General features: G+C 37.7%; 1 protein-coding gene across 1 annotated transcript in view; it reads left to right on the top strand.

Annotated features, from left to right (window-relative positions):
- Positions 1–22,256, top strand: part of LOC120299218 (glycerol-3-phosphate dehydrogenase 1-like protein) — a 67,419-nt gene that overhangs the window by 40,639 nt on the left and 4,524 nt on the right. The window contains exons 4-8 of the mRNA XM_039323809.1: positions 11,536–11,713; positions 13,908–14,048; positions 15,849–15,987; positions 17,385–17,497; positions 19,034–19,267. Of these exons, the coding sequence (XP_039179743.1) occupies positions 11,536–11,713; positions 13,908–14,048; positions 15,849–15,987; positions 17,385–17,497; positions 19,034–19,267 (805 nt within the window). The remainder of the gene's footprint in view (positions 1–11,535; positions 11,714–13,907; positions 14,049–15,848; positions 15,988–17,384; positions 17,498–19,033; positions 19,268–22,256) is intronic.

A 22,256-nucleotide genomic window follows, 5' to 3' on the forward strand; every position in this document is an offset into this window, starting at 1 on the left:
CTTCCAGTCTCAATATTGATACCAGCTGCAAAGTTTCCTTCTTCCTTCTTTGGGTCTTTTCTCTTAGAAGCAGATTTCAGTACAAATTGAAGAGGCCATCAGTGAAACCTCTAAAGCTGACAATCCTTTGGTACAGCAGACAAGATCCCATTTTAGAAGATTTTTAAAAGTTTCCTGAATGACAGAAACACACTGTTTATCATTGAGGTCATCAATAACAATGAAGAGAACTCTTGAGAATCTTTGCACAATCATCAGATCTGCAGAAGTGATTAGATTCTAGGAAAGTAAAGACAAGTTCTCCCTTGAGTCCAACAACTTCATTAACACAATGATGCAATTTCCCTACAATCTCCAAGCATTGGCCAGGCCTAGCTGTGCTTAGCTTCCAAGCCCATATAGCACCAAGCAGGTGCTGTCATCTACTAAAACTAAATTCTGGAATGTACTTCTTTTATTTTATTTTCCTTTTTTTACATTACAACAAACAAATTAAAATAAAAATACATTTTTTTCCTTAACAGTACTGTGTTATATATCTCATACATATTATTTACAATTATTTACATAAAATATCATACATTTTTATTTCTCTGCTCTAGCCAAACATAACATTTATTCCATATCTCGTAGAATTTTGTTGTTTCCTTGTTCTTTATTTCTAAAGTAAGCTTGTACATTTCTGCACATTCTAATATCTTATGAATGATCATCTCATTTGTTGGTATCTTTTCCGATTGCACGTACACAATGCAAGTCGCTGTTATGTGTACAATGATGTATTGGAGTTGTTTATTGATCTTTGGATTAATTAAACCTAATAAAAATAATTCGGGTTTATGTTCAATTTGTGTATTTGTTATCTCCTGTATCCATCTCCTTATCTGTCCCAAAAAATCTTTGCTTTGGGGCACTGCCACCACATATGGTAAAATGTTCTCTCCTTATTTTTGCATTTCCAGCAATCTGGATTCATATTTTTGTACATCTTAGCCAATCTTGCCGGTACTAAATGCCATCTATAGAACATTTTATATTGATTTTCCTTATATGCAGTTGACAATGTTAGTTTCCAATTTTTATTCCATACTCTTTCCCATTCTTCCAATTCTATATTCCGGCCCACATTTCTTGCCCATGCTATCATTGGCCCTTTTACTACTTCTTCTTCCAATTCTACCTCTAGTAGGTATTTGTAAGTTTTTGTTAGAAATTTTCCTTCTTTACCTGTCAGCATTTTATCCAATTGATGTGATACCCAGTTTATTCCATATTCTTTCATGTCTTTACTGTATTTTGACTGTATCTGTAGGTTTGGCCACCAATCAATAATTATTCCCTGTTCTTTTAAGTCTTCCCTTGATTTAAGATTTCCTTGGTTATCTAATAAATCTTTATATCTAATCATCTTTTTTTTTATCCAATGTGTTTGGATGAATCATTGCCTCCATCGGTGAGGCCCAGTTTAGGATTTTCATATAATGTTTCTTTTTAACCTTTTCCCATATCCAAATCAGCGCATCTCTTATCTGATACCGGTAGAAATATGTGTGTGTCTTCTTGTATTTTCCCCACAAGAAAGCATGCCAACTGGCCTGTAGATCATGTCATTCAATCATTAAAAGCCTTTTATTATCTAAATTTATCCAATCTCTAATCCAAAGTAACCCAGTTGCTTGGTAATAAGTTTCCCATTTTGGGAGCCCAAGGCGACCTCTACTTCTACTATCTTGTAGCATTTTGATATTTATTCATGCTTTTTACCCGACCAAATAAATTTGTTAATCATTTTGTCTAATTCTTCAAAAAAAAAATTCTCCAATTTTATTGGGACTATTTGAAATAAATATAATAATTTTGGTAATATATTCATTTTAATCACCAAAATCCTTCCTAATAATAATAATTGTAGTTTTCCCCAGACCTCTAGATCTTTTTTCATTTGTGATGTCAATTTTTTATAGTTACCCTCTTTTATTGAAGAACATCTTATAGTAAGCCAAATTCCTAAGTATTTAATCTTTTTTACAATTTGCAGTCCCAAGTCTTCTTCTAATTTCCTTTTCTGTTTTTCAGTTATATTTTTTACTAACTTTTAGTTTTTTCTCTATTAACTTTTAGTCCTGCCACTGTTCCATATTTTTCTATTTCATTCATTAGAATATTTCCTCTCTCTAGGGGTCCTCTATAAAGAAAACCAAATCATCCGCAAATGCCTGTGTCTTGTATTCTTCTGTCTTGACCTGTAGTCCTTTTATCTCTTTGTTAATTTTAATTCGGGTTAATAGCACTTCTAAAGTCAAAATAAAAAGTAGAGGTGACATTGGACATCCCTGTCTTACTCCTTTGCTTATTTCAAAATTTTTTGTATTGTCCCCATTAATTATCACTCTGGTCTTTTGTATCATGTGTATTGCCTTTATCATTTTCTCAAATTTCCCTCCAAATTTCATATCCTCAATTGTTGGAACATAAACTGCCAACTAAGATTGTCAAATGCTTTCTGGGCATCTAAAAATATTAGAGCCACCTGTTTTTCAGGGTTCGCTTCATAATATTCTAAGACATTTAACACCATTCTCGTGTTATTCCTAATTTGTCTTGTGAATAAAAAACCATTTTGATCTGAATGTATTATATCATTTAATATTAACTTCAATCTTTCCACAATTATAGTGATAAAAATTTTGTAGGCTTGTGTTCAACAAGATTGGTCTATAATTTTTTATCTGTTTGGGGTCTGTACCTTCTTTTGGGATAAGAGATATATTAGCTTCTGTCCAGGAGTCGGGTAATTTGGCTTTCTCCAACACATGATTGTACACTTCTAATAGTATCGTTTCAAAATCCTCATAAAGAGTCTTATATACCTCCCCTGGAAGTCCATCTGGCCCTGGGCTTTTATTATTTTTTTGTTTTTGCACTGCGGTTCTCAATTCTAAAGCAGTTATTTCCTTATTCAATATTCTGCCTTTTCTTTAATTCTGGCAAACCATTAGCCTTTAAGTATTGTTTAGTATTCTCCACGTCTATTTCCTCTTTTTTGTAAAGTAACCCAAAATAATTTTGAATTATTTCTTTCTTTTTATCCATTTTATATTGCAACTCTCCATTTTCATCTTGTAATTCCTGAATGAGTCTCTTTTCCTTCTCTTTTTTTAATTTATAAGCAAGCCATCTCCCCGGTTTGTTTGCATGTTCAAAAAAAAATTGTCTTGCTATTTTCACTTCTCTTGCCATTTCCTCTTGGTCTATCATATTGAATTTATGTTTAGCCAAAACCATCTCCATTTTAATCCATTCATCCTGGGGTTCCCTTTGTAATTTCAATTCTAAGGTTAAGATAGACACTGTAGACAAAGCATGAGACTTCTGTGAACAGTTGGAAGGGATGGAAGAAGAGAATAGTAGCAAGGAAGAATTAGAATCGAAGCCAGGAAGACCAACAACAGGAGCCAAAGGAAACAGAGCGAGAGGTAGAAAGAAAGGAAGGAAAAGGACAAAGGAAAGAAAGAGGAGTAGGTCCAAGAACAAGACAAACACTTAAGTAGAACACACAATTAGAGCAACGGAAGAGGAGATTAGATTAATATCAATTAATGTTAATAGATTAAATGCACTGGTTAAAAGAAAACAAATATTAACAAAATTAGTAAAACAAGATAGAGACATAACTTATCTACAAGAGGTACACATAAAAGAGCAACATAAGAAATATTTAGAATTTCTGAAATTAGGAGTATTATATATAGCACTTCCGGAACAAAAACAGAGAGGAATAGCGGTTTATATTAGGAAAGATATAAATGTTAAATTGAAATACCAAGACACAGATGGAAGAGTCCTAATATTAGAAATACAAACCGAGCAGAAACCATGGTTATTGGTGACAATATATGCACCAAATGAGAACCAGAAAGAATTTTATAAGATGCTACATGAAAAACTTATAGAAATTGGACAGGGAAATGTGTATATTGTGGGAGACTACAATGCGGTAGTGAATGTAAAAATGATTATATTAGTAATATGAAAAATAAAAAGAAATGGAAAATATCACCAAGGGCATTTTTTGATTTGGCACGTGAACTTAATTTATCTGATCAATGGAGGAAACGGAACCCCCCCAAAAAAGGAATATACTTTTTTTCCGAATCCACATAAATCTTGGTCTCGGCTAGATATGGCATGGATGAATGAAGAGATAAATCAGGATATAGAAAAGACAGAAATGATGCCAAACACATGGGCTGACCATAACCCCCTGAAAATAGTTTGGAAAGGGCAGAAAAAAGCAAGGAGAAGGTGGACGTTGAATTCCCACATTTTAAAGGAAAAAGAATTTATTGTAAGGATTAGAAAGGAGATAGAATTGGTTTTTAATGAAAATACAAAACAACAAACATCATTACAGACTATTTGGGATACCGCTAAAGCTTATTTGAGAGGCACAGCGATAGCTTATACAGCAAAAAAAAAATAAGGTAAAAAGGCAAACGCAAAACATACTTCAGGAGGAGATTAAAAAATTAGAATCTGGTATGTACTTCTAAAAATGTCTCTATACATTTAAGCACAGCATTGAATGGTCTGTGGCCAGAGATTCAGATACTGTCTCTAGCCTTTTTGTTCAGAAGAAACCATTGAATCATCCTGGACACAATTTTGTTTTTTTTTGTTTTTGTTTTTTTAAAGAAGATGCATAATAAGTGCCTTAGATTTCTAATAGTCTTAAGCTATTTTAATAAAACTCCCAACCCCTCCAAATCTGTCAAAATACTAAAGACTCTCTTTATTTATTTATTATTTATTTATATTATATATTATATTATTTATATTATATTATATTTATATTATTTATATTATTTATTTATTTCACAATATTTTTTCCAAATTGCATTATCCAGGCACAAAATGGTGGCTTGTCCTTGAAAATTAGCACATGAAATTCTGTGGCTTTTATTACCTTGTCTTTAGGGAACAATCTGAACTTTTCCAGTAGTATATAAAAGCTTAAGAACCAAGGTAGTGCAATGATAAAGTTGGGTCAACCTGACCCTAGTCCTACATAAGCATGGAAGCTAGCTTGATGACTTTGGGCCAGTCACTCTTCTTCAGCCTAAACTGAGAAGTCATTAATACTCTATTAAACTGCACTGGAACCCGCATAATAAATTACAGCCCAAAACCTTCAATGCAGGCTCCTCATCCTACAGTCGATCGACTCAGGCTGATTGTAATAATATACCAACAAGTGGATGTTTTGTGAGCTGCATTGAACTGTTCTAGGAGCTTTTTAACCCTGGTCTCCTGATTCCCCCCTCCCCCCCAAAAATTATGTGGCATGGAAAGATCAAGCCTGATAATTCATTATCAGTGGTAATGAATTAGTTTCGATATCTATACATTGCTTCATGGTTAAATAATTGGCAGGAATACTAGAGCCAACCAGCAACTGTTTCTGAATATGAAATAGCTAATCTTGTATAAAGATCATGAACTTTGTATATTGTACCTTTTTAGCAAGAGAACAGCTATTGAGAAACATGTGCAGGTGTCTTTGTACAAGACAGAGTTTTGGGGATTTTTTTTTACAATGTTTTTGAAAAGATTACTCAGCTACGCACTCTAACATCAATTTTGCTAGTTAAAGAAATATGATTCCGATTACAAGACATAATAAATTGATCCATAGTGCTTGAAGTTTAGTTTCTCTTCCTCAGTTCCAGAAACTTGGTGTCCTTCTATTTCCTCTACTCAGAAGGACATGATCTCATGCTGAGCCCTGTCAGCATTTCCAACTTTGTAAATTCACACTCCTCATTTCTGAGAGACTTTGACCAACAATCTTTTTGTATCAAAGTGGTTTCAAATTACATGTATCAAACTTTCACCCTGACAAGCCAGAGATAAGAGAGTTCACTTTGGTTTTTGAATGGCAAAAGAAATAATAAGAAACAAATGATTATTGTAACAATGACACAATGAAAATTATGTTGCTTCCTTCAAAAGCTGTTCTCCCCCCTCAGAAATCCGGACTTTCTTGAAAAAGAGGTATTAAATTTTGCATATTGCAAACGATAGAGTGTTGACAATGATACTACAAATATGCTTGTGTAAGAAATCCTTGAATCTGGCTGTCCTATTGCCCAGTTTCATTTTGTTTGAGACATAATAGCTTTTGTTGAGAAATAGTTGTTACTATTGGAAAGAAACAGATCAGGAGACTAACTTTTGAAAGCCAAAGATTAGGGATATACTCCTGAGATATATTATGAACAACACGGGTGTCCTCATATGAAGTTTAAAAAGTCAAGATGGCAGCCATAATAGTGCCTTAACTTATTTTTAAGCACATTGTCAGAATTCCTCCAAGATATTGTGACTGCCATCTGAATTTTTTTGACAATACCATGTGGACAGCCATGGCAGGATATTGTTTACTCAAAAAATATACTACATTTAACTGAAGGAAAAACTAATTTGTTCCCTCAATAACTTACTTTTAAATAGGAGAATTGTCTTAGAACAGTGAAGAAAGCAATAATCCAGATAGATTTTTTTTCTTTCTCTCTAATAATCATTGGAGCTGGTTCCCTGAAATTCAGGATGATTTTTCCATGCAATACAACGTTAAAATATGAAGAAGAAAATTGGCAATTTTAGAGAGATCCATTTCTTACTTCATTAATTCCTTCTCTATTATAATTGTGCAAGTTGCAGAAATTCAGCATAACACCAAAAAGCATCCATCTATAAGATGCTTTCCCCCCCCCCCTTCATTGGTTTTGCATCATCATCCCCAATTACTATCCTCCACAGTTCCGGATTCCTGAATTTCCTTTTCATTATTGTCATGCGTGTAGAAGTTTCTCCTCAGAGGAGGACGTAAAGAAATCTAATGGAATTAGACTTATCCATTTAAATCAGCATTGCTCATCTAAAGCCACATATATGTAAAGCAGTGAGGGTGTCAATTTCAAGAGGGAAAAAATGAAGGTTGGAAAGAGTTGTTTCCCTTCCAAATTTCTGTTGGCATCAGTGCCTAGTGCAGTGATGGCGAATGTTTTAGAGTCCGAGTGCCCAAACTGCAATGCAAAACCCACTTATGCATCGTCGGGTGCTGGGTGGGTGTGGCCCATTGAGTAGGTGTGGCCAGTTGGGTAGGTGTGGCCCATTGGGTGGGTATGGTTGCAGTGGTAACGGCAGACTGAGTGGATCTAAAATGTTCAACCAATCAATTCCAACTTTGCAAGATCTTTTTTTTCCCCGCGAGAAGTTGAAATTGACTGATGATTGAACCTTTTTTTTTTTTTTGCACACAAAAGCGAAAAGGTTTTATAAAACCCAGCTGAAGGCCTAGGACTGGGCGATGGTGCACGTGCCCACAGAGAGGGCTATGAGTGCCGCTATTGGCACCCGTGCTATAGGTTTGCCACCACTGGCCTAGTGATAAGAAGTGCTGATGAGAAACAGAATGTACAAGGGACTTCTAAATGAGAGAAGAGTTAGATTCTTGGCTTTTGAATGCTTTGAAAATAATTCCAAAGAAATTATTCAGATGTTCTGCAAGCTTAGCAACCCTTATATTAACTAAAGCAACCCATCCACATTTTCAAAGAAGCCTGGGGGAAAAGGGGGCAGTGACTCTTAGATTCACATAACTTTAATGATGGAAACTTTTAGGATTGTCATCCCTGATAGTCCTGGCTGAGGTGCCACAGGACCGCTCCAGGAGTTGTCCCTAAATCTAGGATGTGCAATGACATCAGAGATGCTTATTAAATATATTGAAAATACAAGAATATTAAGTACAATTAATTTAAATACACTTAGTGAAATCAAAAGAAGGGTTTTTGTTGTGGCTTCCTTTACTTTTTGATTTGTCCCTCACACTTTTTCAAGCAGTTCTGCCTGGGTCTACTACTTAACTAATTAACCAATAAATATTGAAGTGTTTGCATCAAAGGTGATATAAAGAAAATATATATAGTATTGAAAGAAATCACATCTATTAAATCTTAGTCCAGATGGAACTTCTATTCTAAAAGTGCATTAAAAAAAAAAGATCCATTTGGGATATCTTAAAAAAAAAAACCCTCAAAGGATATGTTTAAGCTCCCAAAGTTGAAAATCCTTCTCCATCTCTGTCTCAGGTTGTTATTTATTAGAGTTATGCCTCATATTTTCTCCAGGAGCAAAAAAAAAAAAAAACTTACATGGCTTTTGTTCCGCTGTAATTTGCTTGGCAACAACATTTGCAGACAGGAACTTTAATCAAAATGACAAATTTTGGAGTTGCATTATTGCAATACAAAGTTCACCCCTTTGGTACATGCAGGTGATAACATAATGCATCTATCAAATGTTTGTGTGAGTGCTATCCAGTGTTCTTCCATGGCTCACTTAAGGCATTCCAAGAAGTGAATATAAGAATAACCTGGTTCTTAGCCCCTAACGTATAAATAGCCTGAACATTTTATCACCAGATTATAATACTAATAAGCAGAAATCATGTGTTTTCTTCCAAAAGATGCTCTGCTACCTTTTGAATGTGGAGAGTTCTATCACTAATAGCTATTGATTGATTGAGGAGAACAACTTTTATGTTTCTTTTACATCTGTTGCAAAGTCAGCCAAACAAGTTCAAATTCATCAGGCAACCTAAAACTCAGGCTGGTTTCCAAGGCCAGGGAAAGACTTAAACAGTAGTCCTCAACCCTTTTTGGATTGATGGTTTCATTTGGCATTTTGGCTGGGACTTTTGTTGTTGTTTTCAATGTTAAAAAAATCAATGGGTCAACCCTTTGAGACACATCAGGTCAAGAAATAGGCATAGCAAGGATTCCAGGAATACAATTTTATTGTTGTAGGGTACACAGGTAGCCCTCCACATACAACCACAAAGGCGCCACATCCAAACAGCACTTAGATTTCTTTTTTTCAATATAATCAGTCTGCTACACTTTTTTGTAATTTTTTGTTTTGCACATGGCTGCCTAATTTATTACTCTGGCTATTCGTGAGATACATATTATGTTTTAACTGTCTCTGTGTAACTTTAACGGGTGTCTTGAATTTATAGCTATTACCTGTATGTTGTCCTCAAGCATAAGGACAAGCTAACCTCTAGTCTCCTGAATCCTACTGAAGAACCATATATAAGCTAAGCTTATAAATAAATCAGTTCTATAATATAAACATTGTAGAATCTGAATTCCTTGATAAAGATTTGATATTGAGAGTGGGGCCCCTAATCTTTCAGTGTAATCTATCTTATTGTTGCACTACCTGGCCTCAGGGGCTACAAGAAAGGTTGTCTCCATTCCTCAAAACTGTTGTCCTTTTTCAAGACCAAGGGTCACCAAACCTGGCAACTTTAAGACTTGTGGACTTCAATTCCCAGAATTCCTCAGCCAGCAATGCTGGGAGTTGAAGTCCATAAGTCTTAAAGTTGCCTAGTTTGAAGAATCCTAATCAAGACTGTTGCAGCTGAAGTGCCTCTGTTCCACTCACATCACTTTCTTCCCCTCATAGGCACAGATGAGGCCAGGCACCAACTATTCCTCTTGGTCAGGGGTAGGCAACCTTGGCTCTTTTATGACTTGTGGACTTCAACTCCCAGAAGAGAGATGTTTTAAGAGCTAGAGCAAGTTATCATATATATTACAAAGTTCAAGTGGGAGGTTATAACTAATTAACGAATATTCATACTCTTCCTCATTTATGAAGCAAACTTTGGTTACATTGCTCAATCTGGCTCAGAGACAGAAGAAAGAGTTATAAAGAAAAAGATCTAATTCTGATAAGCTTTCCTTTCCTTAGTTGAGATTTCCATTATTTGTCCTGAATTCTTCCTATATGCTTTGCCCCCTTAATGTATTAACCACATAAAATACACCAATATCTATCTATCTATCTATCTATCTATCTATCTATCTATCTATCTATCTATCTATCTATCTATCTATCTATCTATCTATCTAAAACACTTTTATGAGTCACAAAACAGTTTTAAAATGTGTACAGTATTAGCTTTCTGCAACAGCAATTATTTTCACCATTCTGAGCTTTTTGCAATAGATTTTTTTGCTAAATGCTTTTATATATATATATATATATATGAAAGTTACTACCTAATTTATAGTAATTCCATCAATTGCTATTGGTTTTTTTCCTTCTTTAACATATGCACCTGTAAAGCATGTGAATATAATTCACCTGAAAGTTATTGAATGAATCATGTAAAATCTCCTTCTAGTTTTGCTTGGCTCTGAGTGATTCTAGGTATGATCTATTAATAGTACAACAGACATGAGCAATGGAAAATGAGGTGCAACTCAACTGGCCATTTGACTGATTAATTTTGGGGTATCATTTTATTTCCCTATGACAGTGATGGCGAACCTTTTAGAGGCTGAGTGCCCAAACCACAACCCAAAACCCACTTATTTATCACAAAGTGCCAGGGCATTGTGGTGCCCTCAGCGGGAGCATGGGGATGTGGCCCACTGGGTGGGCATGGCTGTGATTGTCACGGCAGACTGGGTGGGCATGGCCACCTTGATGCTGCTCATGCGAGGGCACCTCTGGGGGCCAGGCAGAGTTGGGGGAGGTCCAGGGGGTCTCTGGCGGGTGGGCCGGTGGGCAGGAGGCCCAGCATCGATGGAGGAGGCATACAATCCTAGCTGGGACTGGGGGCCCATGGCACTGATGGGGATCCGGCTTTCCTTGCTCAGGGTGGCCTTTGGCTTGCTGGGTGTGGGCATGCTCTGCCATCTCTACTCAAGCTCGCTAGCTGGCCACTTCTTCTCCTTTGTGCTGGGTGTGACTGTTGCCCCGGGCGGCAGCAGCAGCCTAATGGACCTGCGCAAGCTGCTGGCAGCGATGGCGCAAGTACCCACAGAGAGGGCTCTGAGTACTGCCTCTGGCACGTGTGCCATAGGTTCGCCACCACTGCCCTATGGTGATCTGTCCCTAACCTGGTCTTTTACAGTGGACTCATCACCACTGTAACCGAGTCCACCTTAATGCTAGTCATCCAACTGGGCAAACAGAGTTGTTATAGTCTATAGTATGGATGCTTTATAGAAAAGGTTAATGAATATAAGCTTGGGTCTCCTTCGTAATTCTTTCTTTATTTATTTATTAAATTGCTATGCTGCCCATTTAATTATGCAAAGTGATTCTATATTCATAAGAACTGAGTAATAATAAAGTGTCCTAGAATCCTAAAGTTAGAGGGAGCAACTAAGGTCATAGAATGCAACTGCTGATCAATAGAAAAATTGAAATTCAAACATTCCAAAATAATTTCTAAGTCTTTCTTTCTTTCTTTCTTTCTTTCTTTCTTTCTTTCTTTCTTTCTTTCTTTCTTTCTTTCTTTCTTTCTTTATTTTGAAAGCACATCATATTGTTGGTGGAGTTGAATATATACACTTTTTTATTTGATACAGTCAATTAATTTGTAAATTAATTGAATGATTGTATAAATAGTTGCAATTTCACATTTTTCTCTTTGATTTTCTTTTTAAGGGGATCTGCCATTGCAAAAATCGTAGGCCAAAATACCAAAAGCTCCAATCAGTTTGACCCTGTTGTTAAGATGTGGGTATTTGAAGAACTAATTAATGGTCGAAAACTCACTGAAATCATTAACCAAGAACATGAAAATGTAAAATATCTCCCAGGGCATAAAATACCTCCAAATGTGGTAAGTGACAACAAAACATACCAGAATGCTTTCATTTTTAAATTATATTCCAATTGAGTTCAAAGAAAGTAGAACAAATAAGTAACTTAGACGAAAACAAATTACAGCCCCCAAATTCATAATGTAACACTGAAATGTAAAGGATATAGATGAGATGTTGTCAGTGGGGCCAATTGACTTAACTTGATGGCCAGAAATCTTTTAAAAATTCCAAGCAGAGTGTGCCATAAAAAATAAAATAAAATAGCACTTTAATTATTCATTGTTCTCTTAATATACATTCAACAGCAGCACCATGCATCTGATCTCCTCTCAGCATGTTATTTTATCTTATTTCATTATTTTAAACAATTTAAACTACGGTATATAGCTCTCCATTGCACAACAGTGACTCTACGCAGTGTATATTAAAACTAAAAACACCACCATGATGCAGGTAATTTTCTACTCACAGCCATTTGTTTAATGGCCATTTGAAGTTACAGCAGCATTGAAAAAAGTGAATTATGATTTGGTCCTTGTACTTACACTCCCTGAGTATTCCCACATTCACATGATGAAAAATTGTGAGCTTGGCAATTGGCATATGTTTGCGATGGTTGCCGTGTCCCAGGATCACACAATTGCCATTTGTGACTTTCCCAGCTGGCTTCCAACAAGCGGGGGAAGCTGGATTTGCTTAACTACTGTGTGACACGCTTAACATCTGTAAGGATTCACTTAACAACCAAGGCAAAAGTCATAAAATTAGGTGTAACTCACTTAGCAATTCCCTTGCTTAACAATGGAAATACTGGTCCAATTGTAGTCCGGAGTCAAGGACTACCTGTACAGGTAAAAATTAACATTCAAAAAAGAAATGATGGAAGTGCAAGATAAAAAACAAAAAACAAAAAACCCTTCCCTTCTAATTCCAAAAGTGGAATGAAACACATCAATAATTGGACTCACCATTTAGGTCCCCAAAATGATGGAATTGGCAATTACTGGCCAAAAAACAGGCTAGTTTTCTGCTGGCAAGAAAGAACCAAGATAAAGTGCCATAACAAAAAACAAGCCTGTTTTTCGGCCAGTAATTGCCAATTCCTCCATTTTGGGGACCAAAATGGTGAGTCCGGTTATTGATGTGTTTCATTCCACTTTTGAAATATACACGCACACATGATGGCCCACCAGAACACAGACACATTGTCAAAGCAAGAATATTCAATATTAGCAGCGTTGATGTCAACGCTGCTAATATTGAATATTCTTGCTTTGACACACATACTGTAAAGGGCCTGCCTACCTTCCTCTCACTTTGTTACAAATCCCACTGACATTAACAGAACAATACACCAGGGTGTCTCAGGCCATTTTCTTTGGTGAGATTTAACTCTGACTGTTCACACTAAAGAATTTTGTACATGTAGATCTTGACTTATGACCACAACTGAGCCCAAAATTTATGTTGCTAAGTGAATCCCTGCAGTTGTTCAATTAGTAACACCATTGTTAAGTGAATCTGGCTTCCCCATTGACGTTGCTTGTCAGAAGGTCACAAAAGGGGATCACATGACCCTGGGACACTGCAACCATCATAAATATGAACCAGTTGTCAAGCATCCAAATTTTGATCACATGACCCTGGGGATGCTGCACTGTTCGTAACTGAAAAATGGTCCTAAGTCACTTTTCCCAGTGCCGTTGTAACTTCAAACAGTCACTAAATGAACTGTCGTAAGTCGAGGACTCCCTGTATTGTCAATATAAAGCTGTGCAGTTTTTCTCTCTGAATTAACCATGAGAGAAGCCCTTCCTTCTTTGTAGCAGAAATAGAATTCCGTATGGAATGTTCTTAAATAAACTACTTATGTGGTCCAAGCCTCTTGTTTTGTTAAGGAACCTGACTCACCTGCTGCAATTGGAACAGTAGGAAACACTGGTATTATGTGTGTACAAACTGCATGCTTTTAAACACCCGTATGCAAACATCCAATAAAGATAAGTATGTGTTACGTTTAGATTGTGCCAAGCATATGTTCCAGCTGTCTGCATTTTTAATTTTTGTGCAAACTGTTGGCAAACATATATTTATGGCTTGTTGTATGTTTTCTGCACTTGATTGTTTGGTTGTGGTAAACATTTCCCGCAGTGCTTTTCTCCTTCAGTATTCAGTAGGAGAATGCAATACTGTAATCTATTTTCCTCTCAGGTTGCGGTACCAGAAGTAGTAGAAGCAGCCGAGGAAGCTGATATTTTAATATTTGTTGTACCTCATCAGTTTATTCCCAAAATTTGCGAGCAACTTACTGGTCACATAAAAGCAGGAGCAATTGGGATTTCACTCATCAAGGTAAGGAATGGCGTTTTCTTCTTTAAGTGGGAAAGATATTTTAATAATGGTCTTTATTTGAAGTGCATTTTAAAATATCAGTATAATTTTGTTATTTTATTGTTAACCCCCTTAAATACTACTCCTGGAAGAAAGCTGGAGTATACAGTGATTAAAAAATAAACAGTTAAATACATATACCCATTTTAAAAACAACTGATGCAAGTGCCATGAAGTATTGCTCAATTTACACACTGCATTAAGCCATGGTTTGTGTAACCATTGTTTATGGAACAAATCAGAGTTAGCTGAGCTTATGGTTTATGCAAAATATAAATCACACTTTAAAAGTCACAGTGGCCGAGTTAATATACTATTCTAATCCAGAAAACATAAAAACTACATTCTGCCTTCATGTGTGAAATTAATCCATGTTTAGTAAAGGATTTGACATTCTGTACAACTTTTTTTTAAAAAAGCATTATTATGACTCACTGTAGAGGAACACTTTTAAGAAAGGAAAATACCATACTTTTACTCATTTTAAAACTCAATCGTGACTTTACAGAACCATAAATGTATAGACAACTACTTTGTTTCCTGAGTGCTGACCTATAGAAGATCAGTTGTTCATATACATATCAGAATTAAAGTAACAATTGGCTTCAAGTGACTTATCCAGGCTGGTTTAAACATTAAGATTTTTTTTTTTTTTTAAACCGAGTGGTGAGTCAGGCAGCTGATCACACAAAGGTCAAAGGTCACTTCTCCTTCCTCAGGCTGTCCTCTCTTACTCAATGTATATATACCATTTCTGTTCTTGTGAAGACCTTTCACCTACTTCTAGAAACTATAATGATGCTAATACGATTAAATTAGCAGCATATACAGGATTATATGTTGCCAGGCTGGTATTGGTTGACATACGAGGTCTGATTAATTAGTTACAGCTAAATGGAATATTTCACCCTGCAGAGAATTAGGTGGTTTTTACAGCACTCTCTGGGCAGTTTACAGTGTCAGCAGCATTATTTGCAGATTTCCCCCAACAATCTGTATCGTCCCAAAGATGCTTTTTCAAGAAGCAACTGAACTTTCTTGTTTTTCTTTGAAGACATTTGGCTTCTCATCCAAGAAGCTTCTTCAGCTCTCATCCAAGCTTCTTGGATGAGAAGCAAAATGCCTTCAAAGCAGCGGTTCTCAACCTGTGGGTCGCAACCCATTTGGGGTCGAATGACCATTTCACGGGGGTCGCCAAACAACGCAGTCCGCCATTTTCCCCCCCTTTTCCTTAGCTGTGCTATTCCCTTTTATTCTATTGGCTTTTGAAAGCCAATAGAATAGACTCTCTTGAATAGAGTCTAATTCTACTGGCTTTCAAAAGCCAATAGGAATTGTCCAGGCTGTCTCTGCCCTGCTGAGCCCGCCAAAAGTCCCATTCTGCAAACAGTGCTGCACCAGTTGAGTAGTCCTCAAATTACGATCGGTTGAGTAGTCCTCGCCTTATAACTGGTTTGGGGGGTCGCAGCATTAAAAAGGTTGAGAACCACTGGCTTAAATGGATTGGCCATCTCTCACGATTTACCCTAAGAGAAGCTTAGCTTCTTATTTTAAATGAAACTGAATTGTCACGCTAACTGAAAACTCCATGGAGGAAGGAAGAAAAAAAGTTGCAGCACAGGTTCTTCAGCAAAAAGGGCATCTGCATGTCTTCATTGGCCCAATTTTCACAGAAAACAGTCGGATCCATAAACTAATCTATTGCAATGCAGTTCAACTTGGATTTGCTTTGCTTTGATCCCTCTTTTTTCTGTTAAGTAGGGTGTAGACGAAGGCCCTGAAGGACTGAAACTCATCACGGACATCATCCGAGAGAAACTGAAGATAGATATGAGCGTGCTCATGGGTGCCAACATTGCCAATGAAGTGGCAAATGAAATGTTCTGTGAAACTACCATTGGTAATTGACTCATAAATTATTGGCTTGTCTTGCTAGGGAAATAAATCTGCAGCGAACAGAAGGAGTCAGCCAGCTTCTTTTTATATCCAATCCTATCCGGGATAATAGTTGTAGGTTTTTATCATCCAAGGCTTCACGTCTTCTTATGCTTTGCAGCATTACTTACACCCGCTCACTCGTCTTTTAAATTTGCATCCTGATTTTTGTTCAGAAAGCTGAAGGTGGTGGATGCGGTGCCTTCCTACACTTTATCCCCCCCCCCCAGCCTGCTGGGAGGCAGTAATTAGTCAATGTCACCTGGTAAAATTCATGGCTGAATAGTGCTGAGTAATATCCGGCACTCTTAAATTAACTGTGGTTTGCTTAATTTTAGTTTATTCAGCCCATTTTTCACAGACAACAGGAGTCACCGAATCACAAACTAAATAGCTTGTTTATGAAGCCAGCCAGTGTATTGTAGGGATGCAGCTAATCCGTACTGCAGATCCGGATTTTTCTCACCATCCCTGTGTTTGCAATGGCACACTGAACTAGTTTTAATCTTGCTCTCCTGCCATACAGCAATTCCTGTAAAAACTAGCCAATCTTTTTTTTATTTTCTTCTAGAGAAGTGTTTCTCAACCTTGACAATTTTAAGGCATGTGGACTTCAACTCCCAGAATTCCACAGCCAGCATTGCTGGCTGTGGAATTCTGGGAGTTGAAGTCCACATGCCTTAAAATTATCAAAGTTGAGAAACACTGTTCTAGAGTCAAGTTGAAGTTCTTTTTTCCTTTAAGCAAATGCAGGAAGCTAATCCTATAGGAAGCCTAGTCCTCACTATGATAGTTTCAGTAAATATATCCATCCCCTCCTCCACCTTCTCCCAGGAGTGCTGCCATAAGACACCACATAGCTCTTCTGTATTCATTCAGGGGCCGGTATAAAAAGAAAAAAAAATAGTTCATACATTGCTTGAAATAGAGTCTTTTCAGGAAGCTTGAGATGAAATCAATGCAATCAGAAGGAAAACCGGCATATGCTTTTTAAAAAAGAATCATAATTAGTATCCTTCATTATCCCATGGCATAATTATTTTTATATTAATATCTCACTACAGTTCAATTGACTTTGGGCCTTTTTACCATTAAAAATATCACATAATATAATTGTGCTTTTTTTTTTCTAAGAAAGTCTATTTCTATTTCACTCTTATTTTACTGTCGTTTTACCAACTTGGAATATTTCATTTGATAGTTAATTTTTACAGGAAAATTGTCTCTGTTTTAAATGTTTTCTGCATATTTTAGACACGAACATACATTTAAAAGACAAATAATACTGGAAATAATTCTATCAAGTCAAATACTTTCTTCTGTTGTCAGTTAAGATCCTAACACCTGTGCTTCTTTTCTTAGGTTCTAAAAATGCTAAAAATGGGAAGATCTTCAAAGAATTAATGCAAACTTCAAATTTCAGAATTACCGTGGTGGATGACTGTGATACTGTCGAGCTCTGTGGGGCCTTAAAGGTTTGTTATTCCAAGGAAGTAGTTGTGTTCCTACAATCTACTAAGCTAAACTATGCTTAAGTGTAATTTACCAAATAATATTCAACGTATGCTACACATTAAACCGTCAGGCATGATTTACCTATCTCATTGGCTTCATATAACTCTGACCTATTAAGAAAGTTATCACATTTTAGTATTTGTGTGAATCCTACCATAGTTAGTCCAAATACAGGTCTGCAGACTGGGTTTTCTGCTTAGTTGTTAAAATGTGTAATAAAAGCTTTACATACTGATTTTTAATTGAGTGTATCAGCAGTAAATAGAAACAATATATCCTTACATTTTAAGTACGAGATTAATTAAATACACCTATGAGGTCTGTCTCAGGTCTGTAGCTCTAATATTAATGAAAACTGTTCAGCTATAGTTACTAATTAGGTATCAAAACTGCAAATCTGATTTATTTTGCTGACTACAAGTTTATTGCCAATCTTAGGCGTTTGTTTATTTTAAAATATTTTTTATTATTTTTCAAAAAAATCCATTATTTTTATGTTTTCCTCTTTGTCCTAACCTTCTGAAACAGAATTATTACATCTGAACCATATATTTTTAGCACTAAGAACAGTTTAAGCTGTAGTTTGTTCAGCCATAGTTTCAGTTAGTTTTTGCTAGCTGGATTTGTATGTATTAAACCAGGAGTGTCAAACTCAATTTCATTGAGGGCCGCATCAGCATTGCGGTTGCCCTCGGGAGGCAGGGTGGGTGCGGCCTACTGAGTGGGCGTAGATGGAGTGGGTGTGGCCTACTGGGTGGGCATGGATGGAGTGGGTGTGGCCTACTGGGTGGGCGTGGCCAGCTCTACATCATTTGCGTCAAGAGTGCCTGTGGGGGCCTGGGCAGGAGTGGGACAGATCTGAGGGTCTCTGGCAGAATGGGGTGGGACCGGGGCAAGCGTCAAGGCATGGTCCATTTCTTCATTCCTCACAAAGGGTGACACTTCCCCAGCATGCACCCAGGGGGCAGGGCCAACACCGCAGGGGCTGGTTCCTTGCTGTTTCCAGTCAGCCTTGTGGAGCTAAGACTGAATGCATTTCAGCATAGATGGCCTCCACAAAATTGCACACTGGCTACTGGCCGGCTTGGGCCAGGGCCAAGGCAGTGGGGGCCATTCCCTGACTGTTTCCAGGATGGCTTCGCGGGCCACATGAAATCACTTCATGGGCTGCATCTGGCCCCTGGGCCTTGTGTTTGACATGTCTGTACTAAACTATAAACCATAATTAACATTTGGATTAGCCTGGCAGCCTGGTGGTCATCAAAGTGATAGTTATGGGTTTTGTGTGTGGGAAAATCCAACATTTGAGGGGTCCTTGGTACTTTCTGAGCTTGGTTGTTTTCTTACAGATGTTCCATTACACAATTAGGTAACATCATCAGTGCTAGTAACGAGGGGGTTTTGCTTTCAGTTATTAGAACGCAATATTATTTCATGTCTTTAACTGTTGACTTGTTTTTTTCCTTCTTCTTTCTCATTTTTCCATTGGATGTTAGAACATTGTGGCTGTTGGAGCTGGTTTCTGTGATGGGCTGGGCTTTGGGGACAATACCAAGGCAGCTGTGATTCGCCTAGGCCTGATGGAAATGATTGCCTTCGCTAAAATCTTCTGCAAGGGCACGGTCTCAATAAATACATTTCTGGAAAGCTGTGGGGTTGCAGATCTGATTACCACATGCTATGGGGGACGTAACAGGAAGGTGGCTGAAGCATTTGCACACGGTGGAAAAGTAAGGGCATGTTTTGATATACTGTATGAGGAAGAGAAGTTGGCTGCATTTTTAAAGATAAAATTACACAGTTCTCTAGTATAGAACAATTTATGGGAAGTAGCCAAAGATCCTGCTAGCTGATGCGGGGAGGGTCAATGTTCTTTTGAAGTTGATTTGACATGTCTGGTAATATCCTGTATATATTACTATAACACTCATGTCTGGACAAAATGGTACATCATACGACAAAACATTTTCAATCAAGGTATCTCAAGTGGGCTAACTTACCGAAAGCATCCAAAATCTGGGACCCATGACTCCCACAGAATTGACATTTGGCAAATTTTATAAAACATGTCATAAAATGACCGTGAAGCATTTTATGACCTCATAAATTTATGACCATTTCCTGTGGTCAACTCCTGATGTTTGACTGCTCAACATGAGCTACTTTCAAGGAAGATATATCTCTATTCCCCTGAATTTTTAAGAAGTTTTCAAGTACAGGTAGTCCTCGACGTAGGACCACAATTGAGCCCAAAATTTCTGTTGTTAAATGAGACATTTGTTAAGTGAGTTTTGCCCCATTTTATGACCTTTCCTGCCTCAGTTGTTAAGTGACTCTGGCTTCCCCATTGACTTTGCTTGTCAGGTCACAAAAGGTGATCACATGATAGCAACAGTCATAAATATGAACCAGTTGCCAAGCATCTGGATTTTGACCACATGATCTTGGGGAATGCTGGTCATAACTATGAAAAACAGTTTTTTCACTGCCAGTGTAACTTTGAACGGTCATTAAATGAACAATTGTAAGTTGAGGACTACCTGTACATTGGAATCATATCCGATGGGAAGGTTTGTGTATTACAGCTTTTTTTCCTAAGAATCATAAAAACTGCTAACTGCTGTATGAGTCCCTCCATTATATTTAATGACTATCCTTACATATTACACTATATTACTGAATGCAGTTGAGCATATTGCGTAAATCCCACCAATGTTGTTTTTAAAGCCTGGTTAATGACTTAGCATCATATACAAAATCCTAGCAGCTGTGATTTATTAATTAATCATATGCCACCCATCTCTCCTATAAAGCGACTCTGAATGGCTGACAAAGGTAAGAAAGATAAGTATAAAAATAATTAAAATGTTTAAAAAGTATACAAAAACTAAAACCAAGGAGACAGATGGCACGAGGATGAGATCTTCTTACCCTGTCAACCATCTCAAGTGGTGGAGTGCCTCCCTCGGGGCCGCAAGCCAACCAGCAAAGCCAAATTTTGATACCTTTCTAGATGTCAGGCACAAGCAACTAGGAGTCAGGACAGAGTTCAAAAGCACTTGGAATTTATTCCCTGCAGTCTATACAAGAATCTAATCTGCTAATGGTCAAAGTAAATTGGTGGCAGATGAAAGTCAATGGACTTCAAGGAGGGTTAGACTTAGGTCTTTTTTTGGGGGGGGAGCGTAAGGATTCCAGACTGATGATGCATTTGATCTCACCCTTGGGCTCAGTCTTATCTCCTACATTAGAAGGCCAAAAGGGCGTGACCAGTTCTCACCTCCATTCATAGAGTGTTCCATAGGGTTGGGGCCACAATGAAAAAACTCAGCTCCCTTGACCCCACCATCCAGAATTCCTTAGCAGACCCCTTCCGCTGGAGATAATGGGATGGGCTAGTCCCACTGGAGTGAGATGACTCCTCAGAAGGACCCATGTCATGTGACTAGGATCCATGTCATATAGGGCTTTAGAGATAATAATAAACACCTTGAATTGAATCTGGAAGAAAACTGGTAGCCAATGCAGCTTGCCCAACAGTAGTAGTAGATGTGCCACCCTAGGTGCTCCCAGAACCGGGTGAGCCGCTGCATTCTGTACCATTTCTAGCTTCTGAATACTCTTCAAGGGTAGCCCCATGTGGAACACATTGTGGTAATCCAATCAAGAGACGACCAGGGCATGAATGACTATGTGCAAGGCTTTATGATCTGAATAAAGGTACAACTGGCACACAACATGAATTTGCAGAAAGGCCTCCCTAACTACAATTGCCACCTGCTCTTTGAGCAGGAGTCATGATTCTAGGACAGGGATGTTAAACTGGCAGCCCACGGGCCGGATGCGTCACACGCAGGCCACGACCACCCAGGCTCCGCAAAGGCAAAAAAAGTCACGATACATCATGTGACACGATCGAGTTTGATACCCGTGGTCTAGGAAAAAAACCCAGGTTGCACACACCAGGTCTCTCTGGGGATCGTGCAACCCCATCCACAATTAAAGGTGAGAAACAATTGGATCCTGCGGCCCCTTGAATCCACAGCCATTCCATCTTACCAGGATTCAGCTGAAATCTGTTGTCCCCCATCCAGTTCCTTACAGCCTCCAGGCACTGTGAAAGGGCAACTACAACATTGCTTGGATCACCAGGGATGGAGATGGAAAGCTGAATGTCATCTGCATGCTAATGATATCTCATCCCATGGTGTCAGATGATCTCACCCAACTGTTTCATGTAGATGTTACAAAGGAGTGGAGACAGTAATGAGTCCCGTGGCACCCCACAAAAGAGTAGCTGTGGGCTGCACCTCTCACCTCCTATTAACACTGATTGGGACTGGCTTTGGAGAAAAAAGCTGAACCAGCACAATACTGCCCTACTCAGTTCCAAATCCCACAGACAGCCCCAAATTCAAGATTCGGTAAACTCGTATGATTTGTTTTTCTCGCCATGTATATGTATACATCTGCACTAGACTGTGTTGTTTCTCTGGCCACATCTCTGTGTGAATGTGGGTATATGCATAATTTTTTTTTCATTTTTATGCAATGTATATTGGAGGTGATTATCCTTTGAGAGCTGTATGCAACAAAATCTCATTTTAATGTATGTTGATTAGCTTACATTTAAAGTGACAATACAGTTACTCTGTTCTATTCTATTCTATTCTGTTCTTAGGATACCATGGTCAATGGTATCAAAAGTCACCTCAGGAG

Source organism: Crotalus tigris, unplaced genomic scaffold (assembly GCF_016545835.1).
Source record: "Crotalus tigris isolate CLP2741 ecotype Arizona unplaced genomic scaffold, ASM1654583v1 scf7180000024282.1769268, whole genome shotgun sequence".
Lineage (NCBI taxonomy): Eukaryota > Metazoa > Chordata > Lepidosauria > Squamata > Viperidae > Crotalus > Crotalus tigris.